Source organism: Nelumbo nucifera, chromosome 8 (assembly GCF_055504915.1).
Source record: "Nelumbo nucifera cultivar China Antique chromosome 8, China Antique-T2T, whole genome shotgun sequence".
Classification (NCBI taxonomy): Eukaryota; Viridiplantae; Streptophyta; class Magnoliopsida; order Proteales; family Nelumbonaceae; genus Nelumbo; species Nelumbo nucifera.
Window position 1 is genome coordinate 16,714,080 of NC_142656.1, and position 19,561 is coordinate 16,733,640.

At 35.7% G+C, this 19,561-nt stretch overlaps 2 protein-coding genes across 8 annotated transcripts; both read left to right on the forward strand.

The window, feature by feature from the left end:
• The first annotated feature begins 713 nt into the window (after positions 1–713).
• On the forward strand, positions 714–2,117 carry LOC104592542 (arogenate dehydrogenase 2, chloroplastic-like). The gene has a single exon (XM_010251964.3). It carries the CDS (start codon positions 829–831, stop codon positions 1,933–1,935), a length of 1,107 nt encoding a protein of 368 aa, XP_010250266.1. The 5' UTR covers positions 714–828; the 3' UTR covers positions 1,936–2,117.
• A 7,523-nt stretch (positions 2,118–9,640) lies between these two features.
• LOC104592543 (Cysteinyl-tRNA synthetase, class Ia family protein) lies at positions 9,641–19,335 on the forward strand. Of its 7 annotated transcripts, XR_734425.3 has the most exons (12): positions 9,641–10,225; positions 10,667–10,730; positions 13,502–13,663; positions 15,365–15,535; positions 15,641–15,922; positions 16,015–16,140; positions 16,590–16,790; positions 16,878–16,979; positions 17,176–17,444; positions 17,706–17,810; positions 18,048–18,123; positions 19,196–19,335. XR_734425.3 is itself a non-coding variant. In XM_010251965.3 (10 exons), exons 1-9 carry the CDS (start codon positions 9,804–9,806, stop codon positions 17,407–17,409), a joined length of 1,764 nt encoding a protein of 587 aa, XP_010250267.2. In that variant the 5' UTR covers positions 9,641–9,803; the 3' UTR covers positions 17,410–17,444; positions 18,048–18,685. The 7 variants fall into 7 exon arrangements, 2 of the variants coding, with proteins under 2 accessions (XP_010250267.2, XP_088750147.1); XR_016079860.1 differs by lacking the exon at positions 17,706–17,810; XR_734424.3 differs by lacking the exon at positions 19,196–19,335 and having other exon boundaries at positions 18,048–18,685.
• The last annotated feature ends 226 nt before the right edge of the window (positions 19,336–19,561 follow it).

The following is a 19,561-nucleotide window of genomic DNA, read 5'->3' on the forward strand; positions in this document are numbered from 1 at the left end:
TTTTACACCATAAATGGTTTTTGGTACCATGTTTGGTTTGAAGGAAAAAGTAGGGATGGAAGGGAATCCTATACAAGGTTTGTATAGGGTTCCCTACCTTTTCCTTGAAAAACCAAACATAGCTGGGGCATTTGGTATAGTGGGGGTGTGCTGCATTTGCATTTTGGGTTGACCAATATAAACTTGTGAGAAATATGTGTTGTCACATCATATATAGGAATTATTTCAACTAGAAAAATGTATGTGTGAGAAACATCAAATTTGATGTTTTAAGCTTTTAGGTAAAATAACAATTTTTATTGATCAATTAAAAATGTTTTCAAAACATTACAAGTAGAAAAATCTTGATCAACTCAAACACGATAGCAACAACATCACAGTACTAAATACTTTCATTGTTTTTGAAATTACCACATTAGCAACGCTACCACCACATGAACATGATATCATGCGGGTGGAGGTGAGGCTGGCAACCTACTACCATCAATTTAGAATCTTTAAACTGAGACCCACCGTCGACGGAATCTTCTACTGATTGATCAAATTTACCATGTCTTTCCGACATCATAAATTTTGCCTTGGATTTTTCCCGCGAATAACCCAGCCTCTGATCCAACATGTGACCCATGGTACCGACACAACGGTTGGAGACTTCGCCACTTGGGAGAAGAACCCTATATATCCTTGAAAGTCGAAACACTCCACGTTTGGAGCGACAGAGCTTTCTGTCTCTTCTTCGTTTCGCGGGATTTAAAAACACCTGCATCCCGTCATCGAAGTGAGCAAGAACACTGGTTTTTGCTCCATACATCGTCCATCTTTTACACCATGGCGTCGTTCTCCACATTGCCAAATTTTCGAAGACCCACTCTACCTTCGAAGATTCATTCAATTTCTCACTGCTTTTCTCGATACCCTTTTGCAATTCTCTCCGCTCCGAGAACACAAGTCAATGTCCGTGGTTCTAATCTCCGAATCAGAGCAATCGATGCTGCTCAACCCTACGATTACGAGGCAAAGATCAATGACCGCTTTGAGAAGAGAACTAAGCTCAAGATTGCCATTGTTGGGTTCGGCAATTTCGGTCAGTTCTTGGCTAAAACTATAGTCCGGCAGGGGCATACTGTTTTAGTCCATTCTCGATCGAATTACTCTGACGTGGCTCGTGAATTAGGAGTTGTGTTTTTCTCTGACCCAGATGATCTCTGTGAAGAGCACCCGGAGGTAATACTTCTGTGTACTTCAATTACTTCGACGGAATCCGTTCTCCGATCTTTTCCTGTGCAAAGATTGAAAAGAAATACCCTTTTTGTTGATGTGCTTTCGGTTAAAGAGTTTCCCAGAAATTTATTCCTTCAAATTTTGCCGCTCGAATTTGATATTCTTTGTACTCATCCGATGTTTGGACCAGAAAGTGGTAAGCATGGATGGGGAGGGCTTAAGTTCGTTTATGACAAGGTAAGGATTGGGAGCGAGAAATCAAGGACAAACCGTTGCGATCATTTTCTCAACATATTTGCACAGGAGGGGTGTGTCATGGTTGAAATGTGTTGTGCGGAGCATGATAGACATGCAGCAGGGTCACAGTTCATAACTCATACAATTGGGAGGGCTCTATCTAGGTTTGGGCTGGAGTCGACACCAATAAATACTAAGGGGTATGACACGTTGTTGAATTTGGTGGAAAATACAGAGGGGGACAGCTTTGATCTTTACTATGGACTGTTTATGTATAATAAGAATGCACTGGAGCAATTGGAGAGATTAGACATGGCTTTTGAGTCACTGAAGAAGCAGCTTTTTGGGCATCTGCATGATGTTCTTAGGAATCAACTGTTTGAGAATGCTGAGGGTCTGGATGCACCCGAGGATAAGCAAATATTTACTAAATTACTCCCAAATGGGACCGCAGTTAAGCCAACACAGAGAAGCTGAGATTTAAGCCCTACAGAAATCAATTTTTCTACTTGTTGTGCATTTTGTACGCTTTCATGGGTATATGAATACCCAGAACTTGTAGTAGAAGCCTCTCATGAACAAAAATCATATGGTGAACTTATTTTGCCATTATGTAATCAGTTTATACTATGGAATAGAATTAGGAGTTGGAAGCAAAATTCAATTAAACTTATATGCTTTTATTTGTTGTGGTATGTTATGGCTTAATGTTTAAAACCTGAGGGTTAGGATGCTCTATGATTTAAGGAATTGGAGCTGGACTTGGTTTTGCTGAATCAGCGAATCTTTTGTTATGATTTGATGTATTCATTAGGAAAGAATATAATCATTTCTGATAATCTCACTAACTGCTTTGCTTTGTTTTGTGTTACTAGTAAATATAATTCTTCATTTGCACAAAAAAGTGTTTAGAATAGATAGATCAATGGTTGCATGTAAATTATTTATAATCATTTTGCACACAGACTGTTATGTTCTTCATAACTAGTTCATGGTATTTTATGTTTTACACGAAAAAGGTAAGTAGGTGTGTATAGACCAATGACTACATTATAGTCAGATCAATGTTTTTTTGACCACCATCATTGTCTTCATCATGGACTTGTGATGGTTAGTTCTTTTCCTTATTTAATTGTTGCCGCTCATTTTCTTGAAATCGAGAGTGCTCTTGTCAAATCTTATTGCTTTTGATCTAATCGTTTTGTTTTTTTCTTCTTTTCCTTTATTTTTCATTATTTTCATTTCAGAATGGTCTTGAAGTATATCATTTTGTTTCCTCTCCATTGTTTGTATATATATATATATCCTTTTATTTCATGTTGTCTCCTTTTTTTGAATGATGCCCTTTCTTGTTCACTTCATTAATAGGTTGTGGTTTTCTTTTGAAATGGATTTCAAGTATTCTTTACATAGATACACTTGGAAAGCAAGTTAATAAATAGATAATTAGAGAGGTATGCTACATTAATAAATGGATTTCCTCCATTAAATAGTTGAGTTCTTACAAGTCTTACTTGGATTTTTGGTCATTTATTTATTTTTTCTGTGAGTGGATTGGGAGGTATGCTACATTAATTCTGTTCAAATGAAATAATCCATTTTTCATGTTAATGAATGAAGACAATTCTTATTGTTTTTCTTTTCCCTTTTATTTATGGTCTTAGAATTTTGGAGCCCAGAAATATAACCCTTGATGATTTACAATTAAAAAAAGTTAATCATCACTCTTCTTATTGTTTTTCTTTTCCCATTTATTTATGGTCTTAGAATTTTGGAGCCCAGAAATATAACCCTTGATGGACCTTTCAACTGGAGTTAATCAAAGAAAAGTGACTACATGTTGAGTACATATCAGAAGGCATTGCTATTCTCAGGGAGGTCATATTCTATCGTCCACTAAAGAAATTGAATTTGTGGGTGTGGGATGAAATGGATTTTGTAGCATTTTCTCTGAAGTCCCAAGTTCCAATTCCTATTGTGTGTGGCATCAGTGGCATGTGGGGGTTTATAACTTAAAGATGGCTGGAATTTATCCTGATGTGCGTTCCACAATAGGCTCATGGTTGTACCCTATTTTGTCTATGCTGGAGTACTGGCATGATAGATGTTCAATAAATATATTCAATTACATATTTCCAGTTAAAGATTTTGGGTGAGACATTAAAAATCATCGGGTCAACATTGTAGAATCTTTTGGGAACATTTCATGTCTGGCATTCCACTGACATAGTAACTTTTGATAGGTCTATTAACTGCAGTTTTAGAGTTTCTGGAGCCACATAATCAACCAAGCTCTGTGACTTTTACTTTCTTACTCTCAAGGAGGTCATCATCAGTAATTTTATTAGGATTTTGGTTATTTTTTCTCACTCCAATACCTGAAGAAAAATTGATGTGATTATATTACTCTGATCAAACTGAATCATTCTACCAGGAGATGTACAAATTACAATATATGGTCAACCAACAAGAACAGAAAATGTGATTATGTTGTCAATCATGTCAAAACTTTCTGCTAGTATATTTAATGATTGCAAGCCATTATAGACAGTCTATGTCATAAGCAAAAAAAATCAAAAGGTATCTAGAAATGCCCCAAAATCATACTAGGAATTGATTATGGGCACTGTCTGTGGTTGAACATACATATTTCAATCATGATGGTAATAATAGGATTTTACTGGAGCATTCAGTCTCCCTTGGTGTTTAATCAGTACATTTGCATGCTAGTTGATAAAATTACAGACAACATAACTCTTGCATTCATTAATCAGTACATAAAAGTTGCATCCATATTCCATTCCAGTTTGGGCTACTGAAAAGAGTAACAAATGCTAAGTGGCAGCAACAACAATCAGAATTACTACTTAAAGTTCCAAAGAATCATCTGGGAGAATTTTTGTTAGTTCTTTTGGTGATGCTGGTCATTGTTTCCATTGCATTCTAGGTTGAAAAGATTATCCTCCTAATTGAAGGCTAATATCCATAAACCGAAGCCATATGCATAAAAATGAATTATGCAGCTATTTTATGCTTCTGATACTTTATATGATGCCTTCACAGTTCACACTATATGATGCCTTCACAGTTCACACTTATGATGCCTTCATCTGTTTTTTACTAGGCTAGAATTTGAGTTGTGTAACACACTTTCCTTATATGGCTGTCCTGCTTTACTAGTTAACTGTGTCAAGTAATGTAATAGAGGTGGAAAGCCTTTATTAGGTTTGGGGTAGGTAACTAGGTATATTTTCTGGAAGGAGAAAGATTTCACTTAGATTTAATCTTAAAAGAACAAAAGATTCCTGCAGCACTATTTATGCTTTTTCACTGTAAATAATATTTAAGTGCTGATGAAGACATATGGTTTTTGTTCTTTGGGCTATGAGAATCCTTAATTGAAATGCATGTTATGTTGGTCAGAGTGCTTCTATTTGGTTGAAGTGTATTGCCCCAACTAAGTCACCTTGATACTTGCAATGCATTGTTTTCAGAAGCATAAGCTTACTTTGGCAATTACCATTATCTTATGCATTTGTAATAGGGATAAAGAATTTAAACATCTTATTTTTTCCAGGAACACTAGAACTGACTTCAGTGAACCAACTCTGACATTTTGCTTGTCTGCTACTGTGGCTGGAGAAAAACCGGCTTTCTGTTAACCTTCTTTGAGCCACTGCTGTTAGCTTATGAGCACCCACAACTGTAACTTCTTTTTTTTTAAATAAAATATGGCACTACCCTTACAAACCCAACAGAAGGCCCCCAAAGAAAATGAAAAGAACATAAGATTGGAAAAGGAAACGAGAAGTAAAACATAGTATCTTCTTTTATTTTGTTTATTTGTGTTTGGTCACATCAAGTTCTCTTGATTTGAGAGCCATTTAACAAATCAGTGATTACTGTGGTTTCAGACATGGACATATGAAAGCCACCTTTGGCCTAATCCTCTACATGCAACTAACTAACCTTTCTTAACCAGATTCTTTTCCATCTACCCAATAGTCAAGGACATATTAAACCCATTTTCCTCCCCATTAAATTTACTCTAGTCTTGTTTTGGTTGTCTCCCACGTGGCTGCACCCAACTACTGAACTGTCACAATGGTTAGCAAATCCTACATCTGCTGCCCATATTCCATCTTCCATCCTCATGCTTTTGACAGAAACAGCAATCAAATTGAAAATCTTCCCTGCACAACTCTGTAAGTTCTATGCCCACCATATTGCATTCAAGAGTGCATAGATTAATGTGGATATCCCAAACCCAAATCCCCTGTACAGGCCCTGCCATCCATCAGCCTTGAGATATTTCTGCAGCACATCAATCCATCCTAGTAATTACAAGATGGTACATTGGAGTGGTCTTGATTGATTCTACTTTGAACCACAAATATTTGGCTAACAACATTGATTTGGGACCCAGACTGTGCTACCATGTTTACGCTAAGGGCTGTGGAAGGCAGCATATTATAGCTGTAGTACAGGAGCCTCAATTGGGTGTCCAATCCATGTTGTCTGGTTTCAGAGAGTTCAGTATCACATTAAGAATGATAATAGAACTACTTCTCATGAGAGCTCACATGGTGATGACTTGGGCATGCTTAACTCATGAGTTATTACTTCAGACACTTTCCATGGCATTTCAGTTGAAGATTTAAATGGAAATCTGTTTGATATCCTTCACTACCACCAGTTGACTTGGTTATTGGACGAGTTCCTTCACGGAAAGAGGAGTGTGAATTCAGGTCAATTCGATGAGTTACTTTGCAACCCTGGGGCTGCTGGGTGGTGTTTTTTATAGAGCAGATAGCAGAATCCACTGGGGTTTTAATGGCCTATTGGTGTTACTGACTCTGCCAAGGCTGAAGTCATCTCCCTTTAATGGATAGCTAAACAGCTAGTTATATCATCTCATCTCTATATCTGTTGAAATGAAAAGCTAAGGAGTGTTCTTGCAGGTTGGCTCATTTTATAAATGAATCTAGGGAGATTGCAACTTTCTTGCAAATTACTCTCGGGTGGACTCCTCGGAAATTGAATCCTGTGGCGGATGTTCTCACCAAATCTGGGGCTGAATTGTATTATGACTGGTCTCTGCCTTCATAAATTGAGCAGATTTTTCTTTTTTGATTGTTATTGAGGGGAATTCGAATATTTTGTACACCGTGTACATCCTCTCATGTACACCTTTTTGAATATTAATATATACATTGCTATCCGTTTAAAAGATAACAAAAGCAGATTGGAGTTTCTTGATTGATGTCAAAGATGAATCCATTCTCAATCTGACTTGCTTACAAAGTAGATTGCCAAGCACTTGCGGCATTTCAAGTTCCATTCGTCAGAAGTTGGACATCTGTTAAAGGACTTTTAACTTGGGAACAAATCAATGTAATCAATTTCAAATTCAAATGTAGAAAATAGAAGGCTTGAAGGAATGGTGGGCAAATGGTTTTCAGATGAACGAGGAAGTAGAACATGGGTGAATCGGAGTATTGGAAGGCAAAAGATGTTGCTTTTATTTTTTGTGCCAGACAGCCTGAAAGGATAGTTCAAACTTGGATAAGGCTTCAGATATGGCATTTTTGACTTTTCCTCATTTTCCATTAAGATTAGCATTAGTTGTCTGATAGGATGTTAATAGATTAAGCCATTAAGATGAACAATAAGGGTGGTTTTTACTTTTAGTATTTGTTGGCAAGTGAAGAGAGTTCTATTATTTTTGCCTTTTAATATTGAAAATGTAGAACCACTCAACCTCATACTGAAATCATCTAGCAAATGTTAGTTTGCATCTCAATTTGTTTAGTCCATCATCAATTTTGAGTGCTAACTACTCTTTTTTACTGGTAGTGAAAGGTTTTAGGACCTCATCAGATTGTGTCTGAGAAAGATCCTGAAAAACTTATGAAGTAGCATATTCAGTATTTCAGTCGGTGATTAACTCTCGCACTTGATCAACTCATTCTGAATTCAGGAAATGAGACTTGACGAATCTGACATGGATGATATTCATGCCATCTATACCTGAATTTCGGCTAATGTTGATAGTCTTTTGCTACTGAACTTTTAGGTTGTTTTTCTTTGTAAGATGGGTTTAAATTATTTTCAGTTTGAAATATTTTAGCTATTATTTCTGCCCCTTTTACAGCAAAAACTTTGTTTCCACCCATTCTGATTTGTTTTGATGTAAATGAAAAGGAAAAAAAAAAGAGGCAAATGTGCTTCAGCCTGAAATTTTTTGGGGAAGAAGTTGAAGAGAATTGAGAGGGTGAACTCTTTATTCTCCATCTGTTTAGGATCCCAGAATATTTGTGATGTTTGGTTTGACAAAAAATTTAGAATTTTATTACAGAGAGTTGAACTGTCAATGGGTCAGGTCTGTCCGGGATAGGGTGGACTAATCCCTAACCAATTATTAATTGGTTCTATAAAATAGATCTATAACTGAACCAGTTATTAATTGGGATAACTTGGAGCTTCATCTCTGATAATATAACCTTAATAAGAATGAGAGTAGTAAATAGTTAACTGTTTATATGTTGATAAAGCAAGTGTTTTTAACGAAAATTATCTTATATACTTGTCTATGAAATTAACCCTTTTACATATAAAATATAACAAAAATTACAAAAAAAAAATTAGGAGACGTTATATATTATTAATTATATAATCAGTTCAGCACTTAATCAGTTACTTAATTGGGTTGGAATAGTAAGAACTGGTCCTGACTCAATTACTAATCGGGACACAAACCACAGAACCGTAATCGACATAATCAGTTTGGTTGGTTTGGTTCTATCAGATAGACATGACCCATTGACAGCTCTAACCAAAATTGACAAAGAAGAAAAAAAAAAGACTGGGTTTTTCCAAATTCTGTCATCAACCCGATTTTATTACTGTTAACATGTTTCTCTGTATAACTGGTCTATCACGTGCTTCTGAATGTAAAATCCTGCTCATGTAAAACACAACTTCTCTATCTGATCTTGGAATTAGGGTTTTCAGTTGATACTTTCTAGGGGTCTCTTTCATTGAGATATTCATCTAGCTTATTTCTTTAAGAGGTATTTCATGAGTTATTATTACATGTTTGGAAGGCAAATTTGAGTTAATTCTTTCTCTACTTCAAATGAAATGGGTTCAACTATGATGCAGAAAAGACATGATATTGGGAAAAACTTATAACCGATAACTAATCTACCAGCATCATCTTAATGGTAACCAATCAGGTGGATTTTCAAAATTCACGGGGATTGTGAATAGTTAAAGCTTTTTCAGCTTTCCAACATCATGGATTTTTCCCAAATGAATAGCATGGATTATGAGCATGCTTATTGTGCTGAATTGTCAAGCAGCACACAATTTTGGTCCACCCTGAGCTTAACCTAACCTTATGAAAGTTGGGTTGGGATAAATGAGGGTTGACTTGGATAGGGCTAGGTTTAAAGAAACAACCTTCTTCCTCCCCTCTCCCCTCTGCTTCTACTGCTGCCACTGCTATTCTCCTCCCTCCGGTCATCAGCAGCTGCCACCATCAGTATTCCCCTCTTCTCCCCCCTCTCAACTATTTTAAGTAATGTACAAAGTTTTTAATTAATCTTGGCCATCCAAGTAATGCATGAAAATCTTTAAAAAATTTAGGTGATATAATAGTGTCAATAAAACCTAAGATCTGACCATCAAAATGGCACCTAAAATCAATTAACATATCCAACCATCAAAATGGTGTATCAAAATTTAATTTCGTCTAGTCTAATCTGGCCCCTCTAAATGATACACAATGAGTTTAATTAATTTCAACCATACAAGTAATGCATGAAATTCTCTTAAAAATCTAGCAATGTAATGTATAGAAGTAAAAATCTAAGATCTGAACCATCGATAAAAGTCTTTTGAAACCAGTTAATAATCTCAGCCATCCAAATGGTGCATCAAAATTTCATCTAACCTAACCCATCTAAATGGTGTTTCAAGATTCATCTAATCTAGCTCATCCAAATGATGTCCCAAGTAAATCCAAAGATCCAGGCGGTATTTTGCAGTCATCAGATAAAAGTTTGGAATGAATTCGATACAAAATATAGTTTAGGGAGTTAAGTGATAGACCACAAACTATAGGCGGTATTTAGAGTTTATCCCAAATAAAAACGTTAAACAGTCCGGAGTTTAGCCCATCTAGTGCAGCGGATCCAGTCTCATACACTGAATCGTCTATCGATAGTTTTTTCCGTTGTTAGATAATTCCGGTTCTCTACTCTTCCTAGCCGTGAACATCCTCTAGAGGGTCCAAGGCTAAAGAAGTTATCTGGGGAGTTACTGAGAACTGCAGCAGGGGGATGGCAACGCTACCTCGGTGTTACCGGCCGTTGGTCCTATTCCATGCATCTCAGTTCTCTGGTGCGAAAAGAAGGATTCCAATCCACAACCATCATCGTTCTCTGATGAAGCGACATCCCATTAACGCCTTTTTCTTCAGATACAAAGAAAACAATTATAATCGCCGTCAGAGCTTCTGCTGCTTCAGCTCTTTGGAATCTCAATCTTCTGTTGATAACGAAAGTAATCATAGTAACGATGGAGAGAAGCAACAAGGACCCAGTTCGGAGCTTTGGTTATACAATACCATGAGTAGACAGAGGGAACTCTTCAAGCCCAAGATTCCTGGTAAAGTCGGAATGTATGTTTGTGGCATTACCGCCTATGACCTCAGTCACATCGGCCATGCCCGCGTCTATGTCTCATTCGATGTCCTGTATAGGTTAGTTTTTTAAATTCTTGGATCCCTTGTTTTGCTCTTTTGGACCCAATTTGAGTTTCTATTTTTCTTTTTGGGTGTTTCAATCAATAGTAGTTCTTGCAAACCTTTAATTGCGGTAGCTTCGATTCCGCAACCCCAAATTAGCTATAATTTTTTTTTTTACATTTTCTGCTAAATTATTACTAACTTTTGTTTCTGAAATTAATGCTTGGTATCTTTTATTTTGTAAACACCATTTCTACGGGGCTAAATTACATTCTCTTGCTTACGACTAGGGGTGGGTTCCCCCATTTTAGAAACTTCACACTTCAAAGTTACAAACTTTATTTAGAATGAGTTGCTCTTGCTTGTTGACTGTTTATCCCATCTTTCTTTCTTTTTTTTTTCCCCATCTTTTTGCAACTAATTATTTTACTTTGTAATTGTTTGGAAATTAGACAGATATCTAAGGTATTTGGGATATGATGTCTGTTACGTACGCAACTTCACCGATGTTGATGACAAGGTGAGCACGTTTCTATTGAAAATAAATTTCTTTAAGTTCTATTCATTGGGCATTTGTTGGAGAATGATGATGATGGTATTGTTCAAGCATTTGCCTGCCTGATGGATCTGAAATATATACCTTAAATCCTTATATTGAATGGCAGGATGAGATAGTGTTTGTCTTTTATCTGATAATGACTTGCATAGGTTCATGTTTCCCAGTTCTGCTTGATGTTGCCTTGTCCACTCTGTACTGGTCACATGCAATGCCATTGGTCAATAATAAGGGGGCATGGCCCTTTTTATGACATCGCTCTTGCTTAGATCAGAGAGTTTCGTCTTCTGAATCCTTGCAGATTCAATCAAGGCTGCCACATTCTCCATAGATGACTATAGAATCAAAACTGAGATATTTATTTATTTTTGATCAGCAACAGAATCAAAACTGAGATATTTATCAAGTGTCTCTCTGTCTTGGGAAAAGATTGCTTTACATTTTAATCAGATTTGCGGTCTTTATTATGTGTCAGTGGATTTTTTTTTTCTGAAGACAAACAAATAAAATAGAAAATTCATTCACTGGAATTTTTCATACATATTTTTCTAAGGGCCAATGTATATACATCCAGTGGTAACCTTTGTACATGTGTCTCCAAGATTCATAGGAAACTCTGTAAGATATTTTAAGGGTGAAATGATTTACCAAATTGTGTAAAGATGATAAGAACTAAACTGTTGTTTTCCCTTTTAAATAATTCATTTAGTCTTTGGTCTTTCTAAATGCATGACATATTTCAGTCCTTGCAAAGGTCTCTCCATTAAAGATTCTTTGAACCGTTCAAGGCATATTAACTAGGAAAGTTTCACCAGAAGAACACCTTGCTTAAAGTGTAGCTATTCTGCAGTTGGTTAAAATTAATATTTCAAAAGGTTTACTTAAATGCATGGCTCAACGAAAACAAACTGATCTGATTACATAGTTATTGAAGTACAGTTCTCTTCACAAGGCCAAGATCTTATTTTTTTAATCACAAGACTAAAAACATGCATCCCACCTTAGATGTGCCTTATGGGTTTTAAACCCATTTAATGATTTTATTTTACATTAAGATCTTTGCAAATTGGAGCAATTGCTTGGTGCTATTTAAACTATCAGGGAGGTTAAAATCTGAGAGCGGCCATTTTGTGCCAAAAAATGCCAAAGGTTAGGTCCATATCCAGCCTACCCTTCCCAAGAATCCAGATAGATGGGACATCATTGGGTTATGGTCCTTTTATTAAGAGCTTTTCAAGTAAATGGTGGTGAAGGGCTTATAAAATGTGATATAATTTTTTTCTAATGTAATTTTATGATCATTTGTTGGATTAAAACATTTGCTTTATGACCATCTTGATATGAATTGATTTTTTTTTTTTAATTTTATTGTTATGCACTATGTAAAAAAATAGAAAGGTTAATCACAGCTTGTGCACTTTTACAATCTAACTTATTTATTTATGTGATGGTTAAATCATGTATACATATTTCTGTAAAAAATTACAATCTTTCTCTGAACATTTCTTTATATATATATATATATATTAGTTTATGTTTCTCTAAAATTAACAAAAGAGGTCTGATGAGGTTCAAGTCTTGCTCTTCTGCCATATGGTCTAATGTTTCTCGGTTTCTCCTGATACAACGTTGGTTGAAGATGGTAGGTTCTGTAATTGTCTTTAAAATAAATGCCTTTTACAACATTGGTTGCAAGCCACATTAACCTTCCCATATAAACTTAATGTTTTGTAGTGGTTAATAGTACAATTTGCACTACTTGTATAAAAGAAGGGTGAGAGCATGATTAACCTTATATAAAAATAGTTGAGCAGTTACCAATCATGAATGGAACACTGGGCCTCAAAGCATACGTCTTGAAATTAAAGCTTTTACACTATGATGTGATCATATGAATCAAAAGTTTCTTGACTTCTGTTCTAACAAATTTTGTGGAAACAGTTTTTCTATTTTCAAAGGAAAAATACTTTTTCACATAATGGAATATATTTAAAAAGCCTTTTACTTTTAATGAAACAACAGGGTATGATCATATGTGCTTCTAATTTTGAAAAGATTATGATGAGTTCACCTGGAAAACAGAAGTGGTAATTGAGATTTCTTCTAGACTGAACATTCTAATGCATCATATTGTACTTTTCCCCTAGAATTTGTCAAACCAAGGCTAGGACAGTAGTGCATATGAGTTAAGCCATTTGATGAGTTTACCTTATATGAGGAATATTGCTTCAGAAGAAAAGGAAAAAAATGGATTATCAAAGGATTTGTTATAATGGAGAATGATGTTTGTTAAAAAAATGATGCTATATATGGAAAATTATTTTGTTCCTGTTAGATACCTTATATTGGAACTTGTTATTACTCCAGACACTGAACAGACTCACCATCTTGTCTATAGTTTTCAATTTGTGAATTATCAATTCACTAGCACTTCCAAGTCATACATGTAAAAGCTCTTTCTTTTTTTTTGTTAAGTTCACACTTGACAGTTTGGTACTGTGCCCTATTTTAATATTCATGTTTAGCTTCAAATTTCTTCTTTTTCATCTTACTTCCAATTTGTGGATCATTTATTAGTAAATTGCCATTTCATTGTTCCATGAATTTGTCAGTATGGTACCATACTGACAATTAATTTAATTGTATTTTATTTTATGCTGTGGAACATGAAGAAAACTAGTTCTCTTGCGTAGTTATGATATTGTGCTGAGTTATGCACTCCTGGAATGCTGTAGATAATTGCTAGAGCAAATGACCTTGGAGAGGATCCATTAAGTCTAAGCAGACGTTACTGCAAGGAATTCCGTCATGATATGGTGTATCTCAATTGCCTCCCCCCTTCTGTGGAACCACGTGTCTCTGACCACATGCCTCAAATTATTTATATGATTAAACAGGTACTTAATTTCTTTTTATAATTGAAAACAGGTATTTAATTGATCATTTAATGGCAGTAGAGGTCCTTTTCTCTGGTATTCTGATGTAGTATCATCTGATTCTTTAATGGTGTTTTATGTTGAAAACCTTAATTTGCAGGTTCAATCCTGTTTTACATACCCCAAAAAATTCCTCTAAACTGTTATTTTTTTGTATTATTTATCTAGGTGGATCAACTTGGAATTTTAAATATATAAAATGCAAGATTACAATTTCCAATCCTTCCCCCAACCATTTCAATTGCAAAGATTCATATGAATATGCCCTAAACTGTAATTTCAATCTATCATACTTACCCAAAAGAAAAACACCTCAAACTGTGGGTTTGGTCTCATCCCTTGGAAAATTTCCCATAAGAATATAACTATCCATGTGCAGTCTTTTAACTATTATGAAACCTGTAGGAGGTTATTCATAAGATTTTCATGGTGATTCCTCAGGTAGTTGGGTATCTATCAATATGCATATTCTTTCAAGTATAAATGCTCATTTTCCCAATTAGAGGCTTGTATATCAAATCTCTTTGCAAAAAATGTATGCCCACTGGGATGGGGGGAAATATTATCTTATAGCATCCCTGTTGGCTAATGAGAAATGACCTTTCCATTTATAATCTTACATGTAAAGTTTGGTTATTCTACATTAAAGAAATAGCTTTGACCATTTTAAAATCTAACTTAAATCCATAATCTACATTCATAGAAAAGCTTATAACATTAATTTAACTTCTAATGTGAAACAAAATTTGGGGGGTGGGGGGAGGAGGCCACTTTGTGTAAAAAAAGTGCAGAAGGTTAGGTTCATGTCCAGTCAACCACTCCCAACTCCCACGATCTTGGATGATCAGGAGTAAATATAGGGTATGATCCTTCCAAATGTGACACAAAGTACATATGAAATGAAAGACCAGTTCAATAAGTTGAATTTCCTGCAGTATAGGAATTATTCCAAGGGTTATTGCTTCGAGGAGATAGCATGATTGCTATTTGAGAGATGACCACTTTGTGTAAAAAAAATGCAGAAGGTTAGGTGCATATCCATTTCATATGCCAACTTTGGGAAATTTAGAAAACAAACAAAAACACAAGCTGTATCATCACGTTGTGCTTTTGCTGCTATATTCATGATCTTTCCCTGGATTTAGAACTGAAAAGCATGCATTTAGGAGTTAAAACACCAATTTCCGTGTTTCAGTTTAAGATTTAGGAAAGAAACTTGTGTGCTTTAACTATAAGCAATAGATTCCAGAGAATCATAAGTAGGTTGTTGGAATCGACTCTTGATAATGAATGCTTACCACTGATTTGTTTGAATTTTTTGAGGTTGTAGTTGTGAACACATGCATTCATAAACAATATTGAGTTTTCCTATTCATCTATGCTGATGGACTTTCTTACTCTTTATTATCCTTTTTATTTCTTATTTTTTATTTATTCTTTATGGGAAACTTGTTTTAGGTGATGCTGTAATCTGTGAATTAATTGTGGGGTCTATGGGATCAGCACTACAGTAATGAGTGCTTGACAGATGTACTCTTTTCAGTAATGAAAGTTACTGCTTCCAATAAAAAAATATTTATTCTTTATGGCAGTAATATTCTAGTTAAATTCAACCATGCATGGAAGATAACTGATTTTTGTTTTATTTGTTTTATTTGACAGATTCTTGATAATGGTTGTGCCTACAGAATTGATGGGGATGTATACTTTTCTGTAGACAAGTTCCCTGATTATGGATGTCTATCTGGCAGGAAATTGGACGATAATCGAGCTGGTGAAAGGGTTGCTGTGGATTCCAGGAAACAAAATCCTGCTGATTTTGCATTATGGAAAGTAAGTAGATGGAAAGGCTCTGATTCGTCTAGTAATCTGTAATCTATTTGTGTTGATTTCTGGTGTGCCCAAGATACTTATAGCTGTGTCTTTTACTGGTTCTAGTCTGCAAAGGAGGGAGAGCCATTCTGGGAGAGTCCATGGGGACCTGGACGACCGGGGTGGCATATTGAATGCAGTGCGATGAGTGCTGCTTATCTTGGTTACTCTTTTGATATTCATGGTGGAGGGATGGATCTTGTTTTTCCTCACCATGAAAACGAAATTGCTCAGAGTTGTGCAGCCTGTGGACAGAGCAATGTAAGCTATTGGATGCACAATGGATTTGTCACTGTTGACTCAGAGAAGATGTCCAAATCACTTGGAAATTTTTTCACAATTCGTCAGGTAATGGAAATTCAAGTACTCATTTACTTTTGGTGGTCTTCTTTATCCTATTTTGGTAGATTTTATTTTATTTTATCTGTGGTGTTGTTCAGGTTATAGACCTATATCATCCTCTGGCTTTGAGGCTTTTCTTGCTGGGGACTCACTATAGATCACCAATAAATTACTCAGTCGCACTGCTTGAAAGTGCATCGGATCGTGTTTTCTATATCTATCAGGTAATAATCACCATCATTTGTTCTCCACATAATTTGAGTGTTCTAAAAATTTTGGAGTCTACTGTAAATTCATATTCTTTTCTTTTATTTATTTCCCTCTTCAGCTGTAAACTTATCATGATAAGTAGTTCTCTGCATTTTGCTGTTTAATTGAAAAATAGTTCTTTGGTTTATTGTAATTAGTTCTCCTAGAATCCATATTTTTTTCAGTGATTTAAGGAAGCATTCTATAAGATAATTCTAAAATTGTACAATTTATTGGAAATAAAGTTTTCACTGATCAAAAAAGAAAAACAAGGAAAAACTTGGACAGGTTTCACATACAATCTTTTTATCCTTCTCTCTCTCTCTCAAAAAAAAAAAAAAAAAAAAAAAAACTTAGATAAGTTCTACTTGGACAAAAGACACATCTGTTTGTTGAGTAATTTCATGACTTTTAATCTTTGCAGACATTACGTGATTGTGAAGAGATGTTATGCCAACATGATGGAGCAATCCAGGACTCTCTTCCACCTGAGACTTTGAGTTGCATCATTAAATTCCGTAGTGATTTTCAGACTTCTATGTCTGATGATCTTCACACTCCTGTTGTTTTGGCTGCACTATCTGAACCACTGAAAACTATTAATGATCTCCTGCATACTCGTAAAGTATGTTTGTTTCTCATCCACTGATTAGTGCACCAATAATTTTTTATCCAGAACTCGATTTTGTTTCTAATTGAGTGAGTCTTCCAGGGGAAGAAGCAGGCACTACGGATTGAATCTGTTTCATCTCTTGAAAGGGAAATTAGGAATGTTTTGACTGTTCTTGGATTGATGCCTACAAGTTATTCCGAGGTCTGTTAATTATATTCATTTTTTCTTGGTAGAAAATATGTACTTGAAACTGAAGCTCTTGCTTGCATTGCAGTATGCCTGTTAATTGAGCTAGATGTTCATGTTTTGTTGAATGTGGAATTGAAAGTTGCCCGGTTACATGGCCTACTGCTTTATGTATATTTTCTCAATTAAAATTTCCATTTCTATTGTACAGGCTTTGCAGCAATTGAGGGAAAAGGCATTGAAGCGAGCAGACTTGACAGAAGATCAAGTTCTGCAGAAAATTGTGGAAAGGACTTCAGCAAGGATGAATAAGGAATATGAGAAATCAGATGGAATCAGGAAAGAGTTGGCTGCAGTGGGTATTGCTCTAATGGATGGCCCTGATGGGACAACATGGAGACCAAGTGTGCCACTGTCACTGCAAGAGCATCAAGTTTCTAGTTGAATGGCTTCTAGGGCCAATATTGTCATGCCCTACTGGTATAAATCTGATATCTGGTTTGGATTTCACCACAGCACTAAATTAAGAGCCAGTTTTTTGAGCTTTGAAATGCTGCTTCAGTGTAATATATTATTTATCATATAGTATTTTTTTCAATTAATTGTGAGTCGGGGGAAAACTCCCTGAAGCTTCATAGATAAAGATGCTGTTAATTGATTTGGCCATATTATTGAGGACTGTGATTGTATAGTTAATTTTGCCGAATTTAGAGGATCTGAATATGATTCCTTGCATTATAGTTTTGTTCATGCAGAAATTCAGGGATTCAATTCAAAACCCTAGGACTGCAGCACAACATAATCAATTAACTTATCTCCTCCACAATCCACATCTATTCACTAGAGGTTGGTGTTTAGTTGACACGTTGCGCTATTAATTAATAATGTGTATCATATATTAAGTTTGATTTTGTAGGTAATATAAACATCTATATGTAACCTTTTTTCTGCCCATATATCTTTATCATGTGTTCTGAATATGTTGGCATTAGTATGGCATCAGATTAGAGCAATTTCTGAGAATGAACTTGCATCATCCAGAATTTAAGCTTTGGTCCAATCAGTTGAACTCTTCTCTTGCAGGTATCTTGGGTAAAAAAGCTTTGACATAGTCCTTCACCATCACCTTACTGAATGGCCTGATTCACAGGACTGAGGGGTCAGAAATTCTTTTTGTTTTTTTTTTGTTTTTGATTCTTTAGGAAGATTGGAGGTAATAGGAATGAACGGGTACGGAACTGCTATTACCAACCAAACGCTCCCAACACTGTCCCAACAGCTGCAGCTGCACATTGGGAACATCTCCCTTGTCATTCATGTGAGATGTTCCCAATGTGCGACTGTAATAGCTTGTTGGGACAATGTTGGGAGCATTTACTGGGAACAGAACTGAGTTGGGAATGAACTGTATTGGGAAGTAGTGGTTCCTTAGAAGGGATGGCTGAATATGATGTGAGAGATCATGTAGTTGGATTAGTCTTCAAGTAGGGTGCAAATCGGGTACCCAGTTTGATGTTGATCGGCATTTCTTCAAAGAGAAGGTTATATCTTGTTTTCTTGAATTTTTTAAAATTATCATTTCTTGATTGTTCACTGCTTTAGTAATAGTTTAACTCATGTTCACATTTTAATCATGCAACTTTGTATTTCTGAATGATTCGAAAATTGTTCTGTATACTCTTGCCAAAATGGAAAATCTTTGGCCATGGTTGTTTCTTTTCCTTTGTTGTGGTCACAAATTCATTTCTGCAACCGAGCATCTCTTGTACATTTTGGTATTATATGTGCCAGGTTGGGTTGAGTTAACTCAAATTTGCAGTAAAGAGCACAAAGCCTTGGTCATTCCGTTTTTAAGGACTCACTTGGACGCCTTTTCAGTCAATTGAATCACTTATAATCTGGGTTATTTTAATTTTTACGTGGACTTGATACTGACTGTTCTATGGAGTCCAAAGTAAATTCATTGCTGCATCCCCCACCCCCAGCAATAAAATAGAAGGAAGCTATATTTTCGGTCCAACTTTATTAAAAAAAATTAAGCCTTGGAAACAAGTGTTTGAAAATCTTTTGTGAATTATAGTTTCCCAGAGTAGAACTGGCTTTCAAGCAAATTCTCATCAAATTTCAAGCTCTATGGTATCTGTTACACCACTACACTACAATCAGTGAGATCAAGTTCCATTAGAAGCAACCAATCTGATCAAAGGTCCTTCTCCGTGATTAAATTACAGGACTACAACTTGAGGCATGCAAGCTTGGTACGAGAAGCTGCAATGGCAGAAACCAACCCAGCAATGCCTCCATCAGTCACTCCTGTCTTAGTCCAACTTCAACCATGTGTCTGCAATTGGCACCAATGGTCTGAAGCTGAAAGCAGACAGTCCAGCACTCCAGCCCTATCAGTTCTAATTGAATTAGATTTGTCAATTCTTTCAATTGGTAGATAAGCGCGTCAAGCTCCTTTATGCCAGATAAGCTCATCTCTTCACACCTTGATACATCAATAATTCGATTTTCTGGTTCCTTGCAACACTTTTTTGGTATTTCTTCAATAATTTTGCTAGAGTGGAATGCATGAGAATTCATCTACCTTTTTG

What these genes read in the sequence shown, in the direction of transcription:
- LOC104592542 (XM_010251964.3), top strand. Translation starts at nt 829, where the DNA reads ATGGCGTCGTTCTCCACATTGCCAAATTTTCGAAGACCCACTCTACCT.
- LOC104592543 (XM_010251965.3), top strand. Translation starts at nt 9,804, where the DNA reads ATGGCAACGCTACCTCGGTGTTACCGGCCGTTGGTCCTATTCCATGCA. An exon ending in TTATTTATATGATTAAACAG is followed by an intron (nt 13,664 to 15,364) that starts GTACTTAATTTC and finishes TTTATTTGACAG; the next exon opens with ATTCTTGATAATGGTTGTGC. An exon ending in ATTTTTTCACAATTCGTCAG is followed by an intron (nt 15,923 to 16,014) that starts GTAATGGAAATT and finishes GGTGTTGTTCAG; the next exon opens with GTTATAGACCTATATCATCC.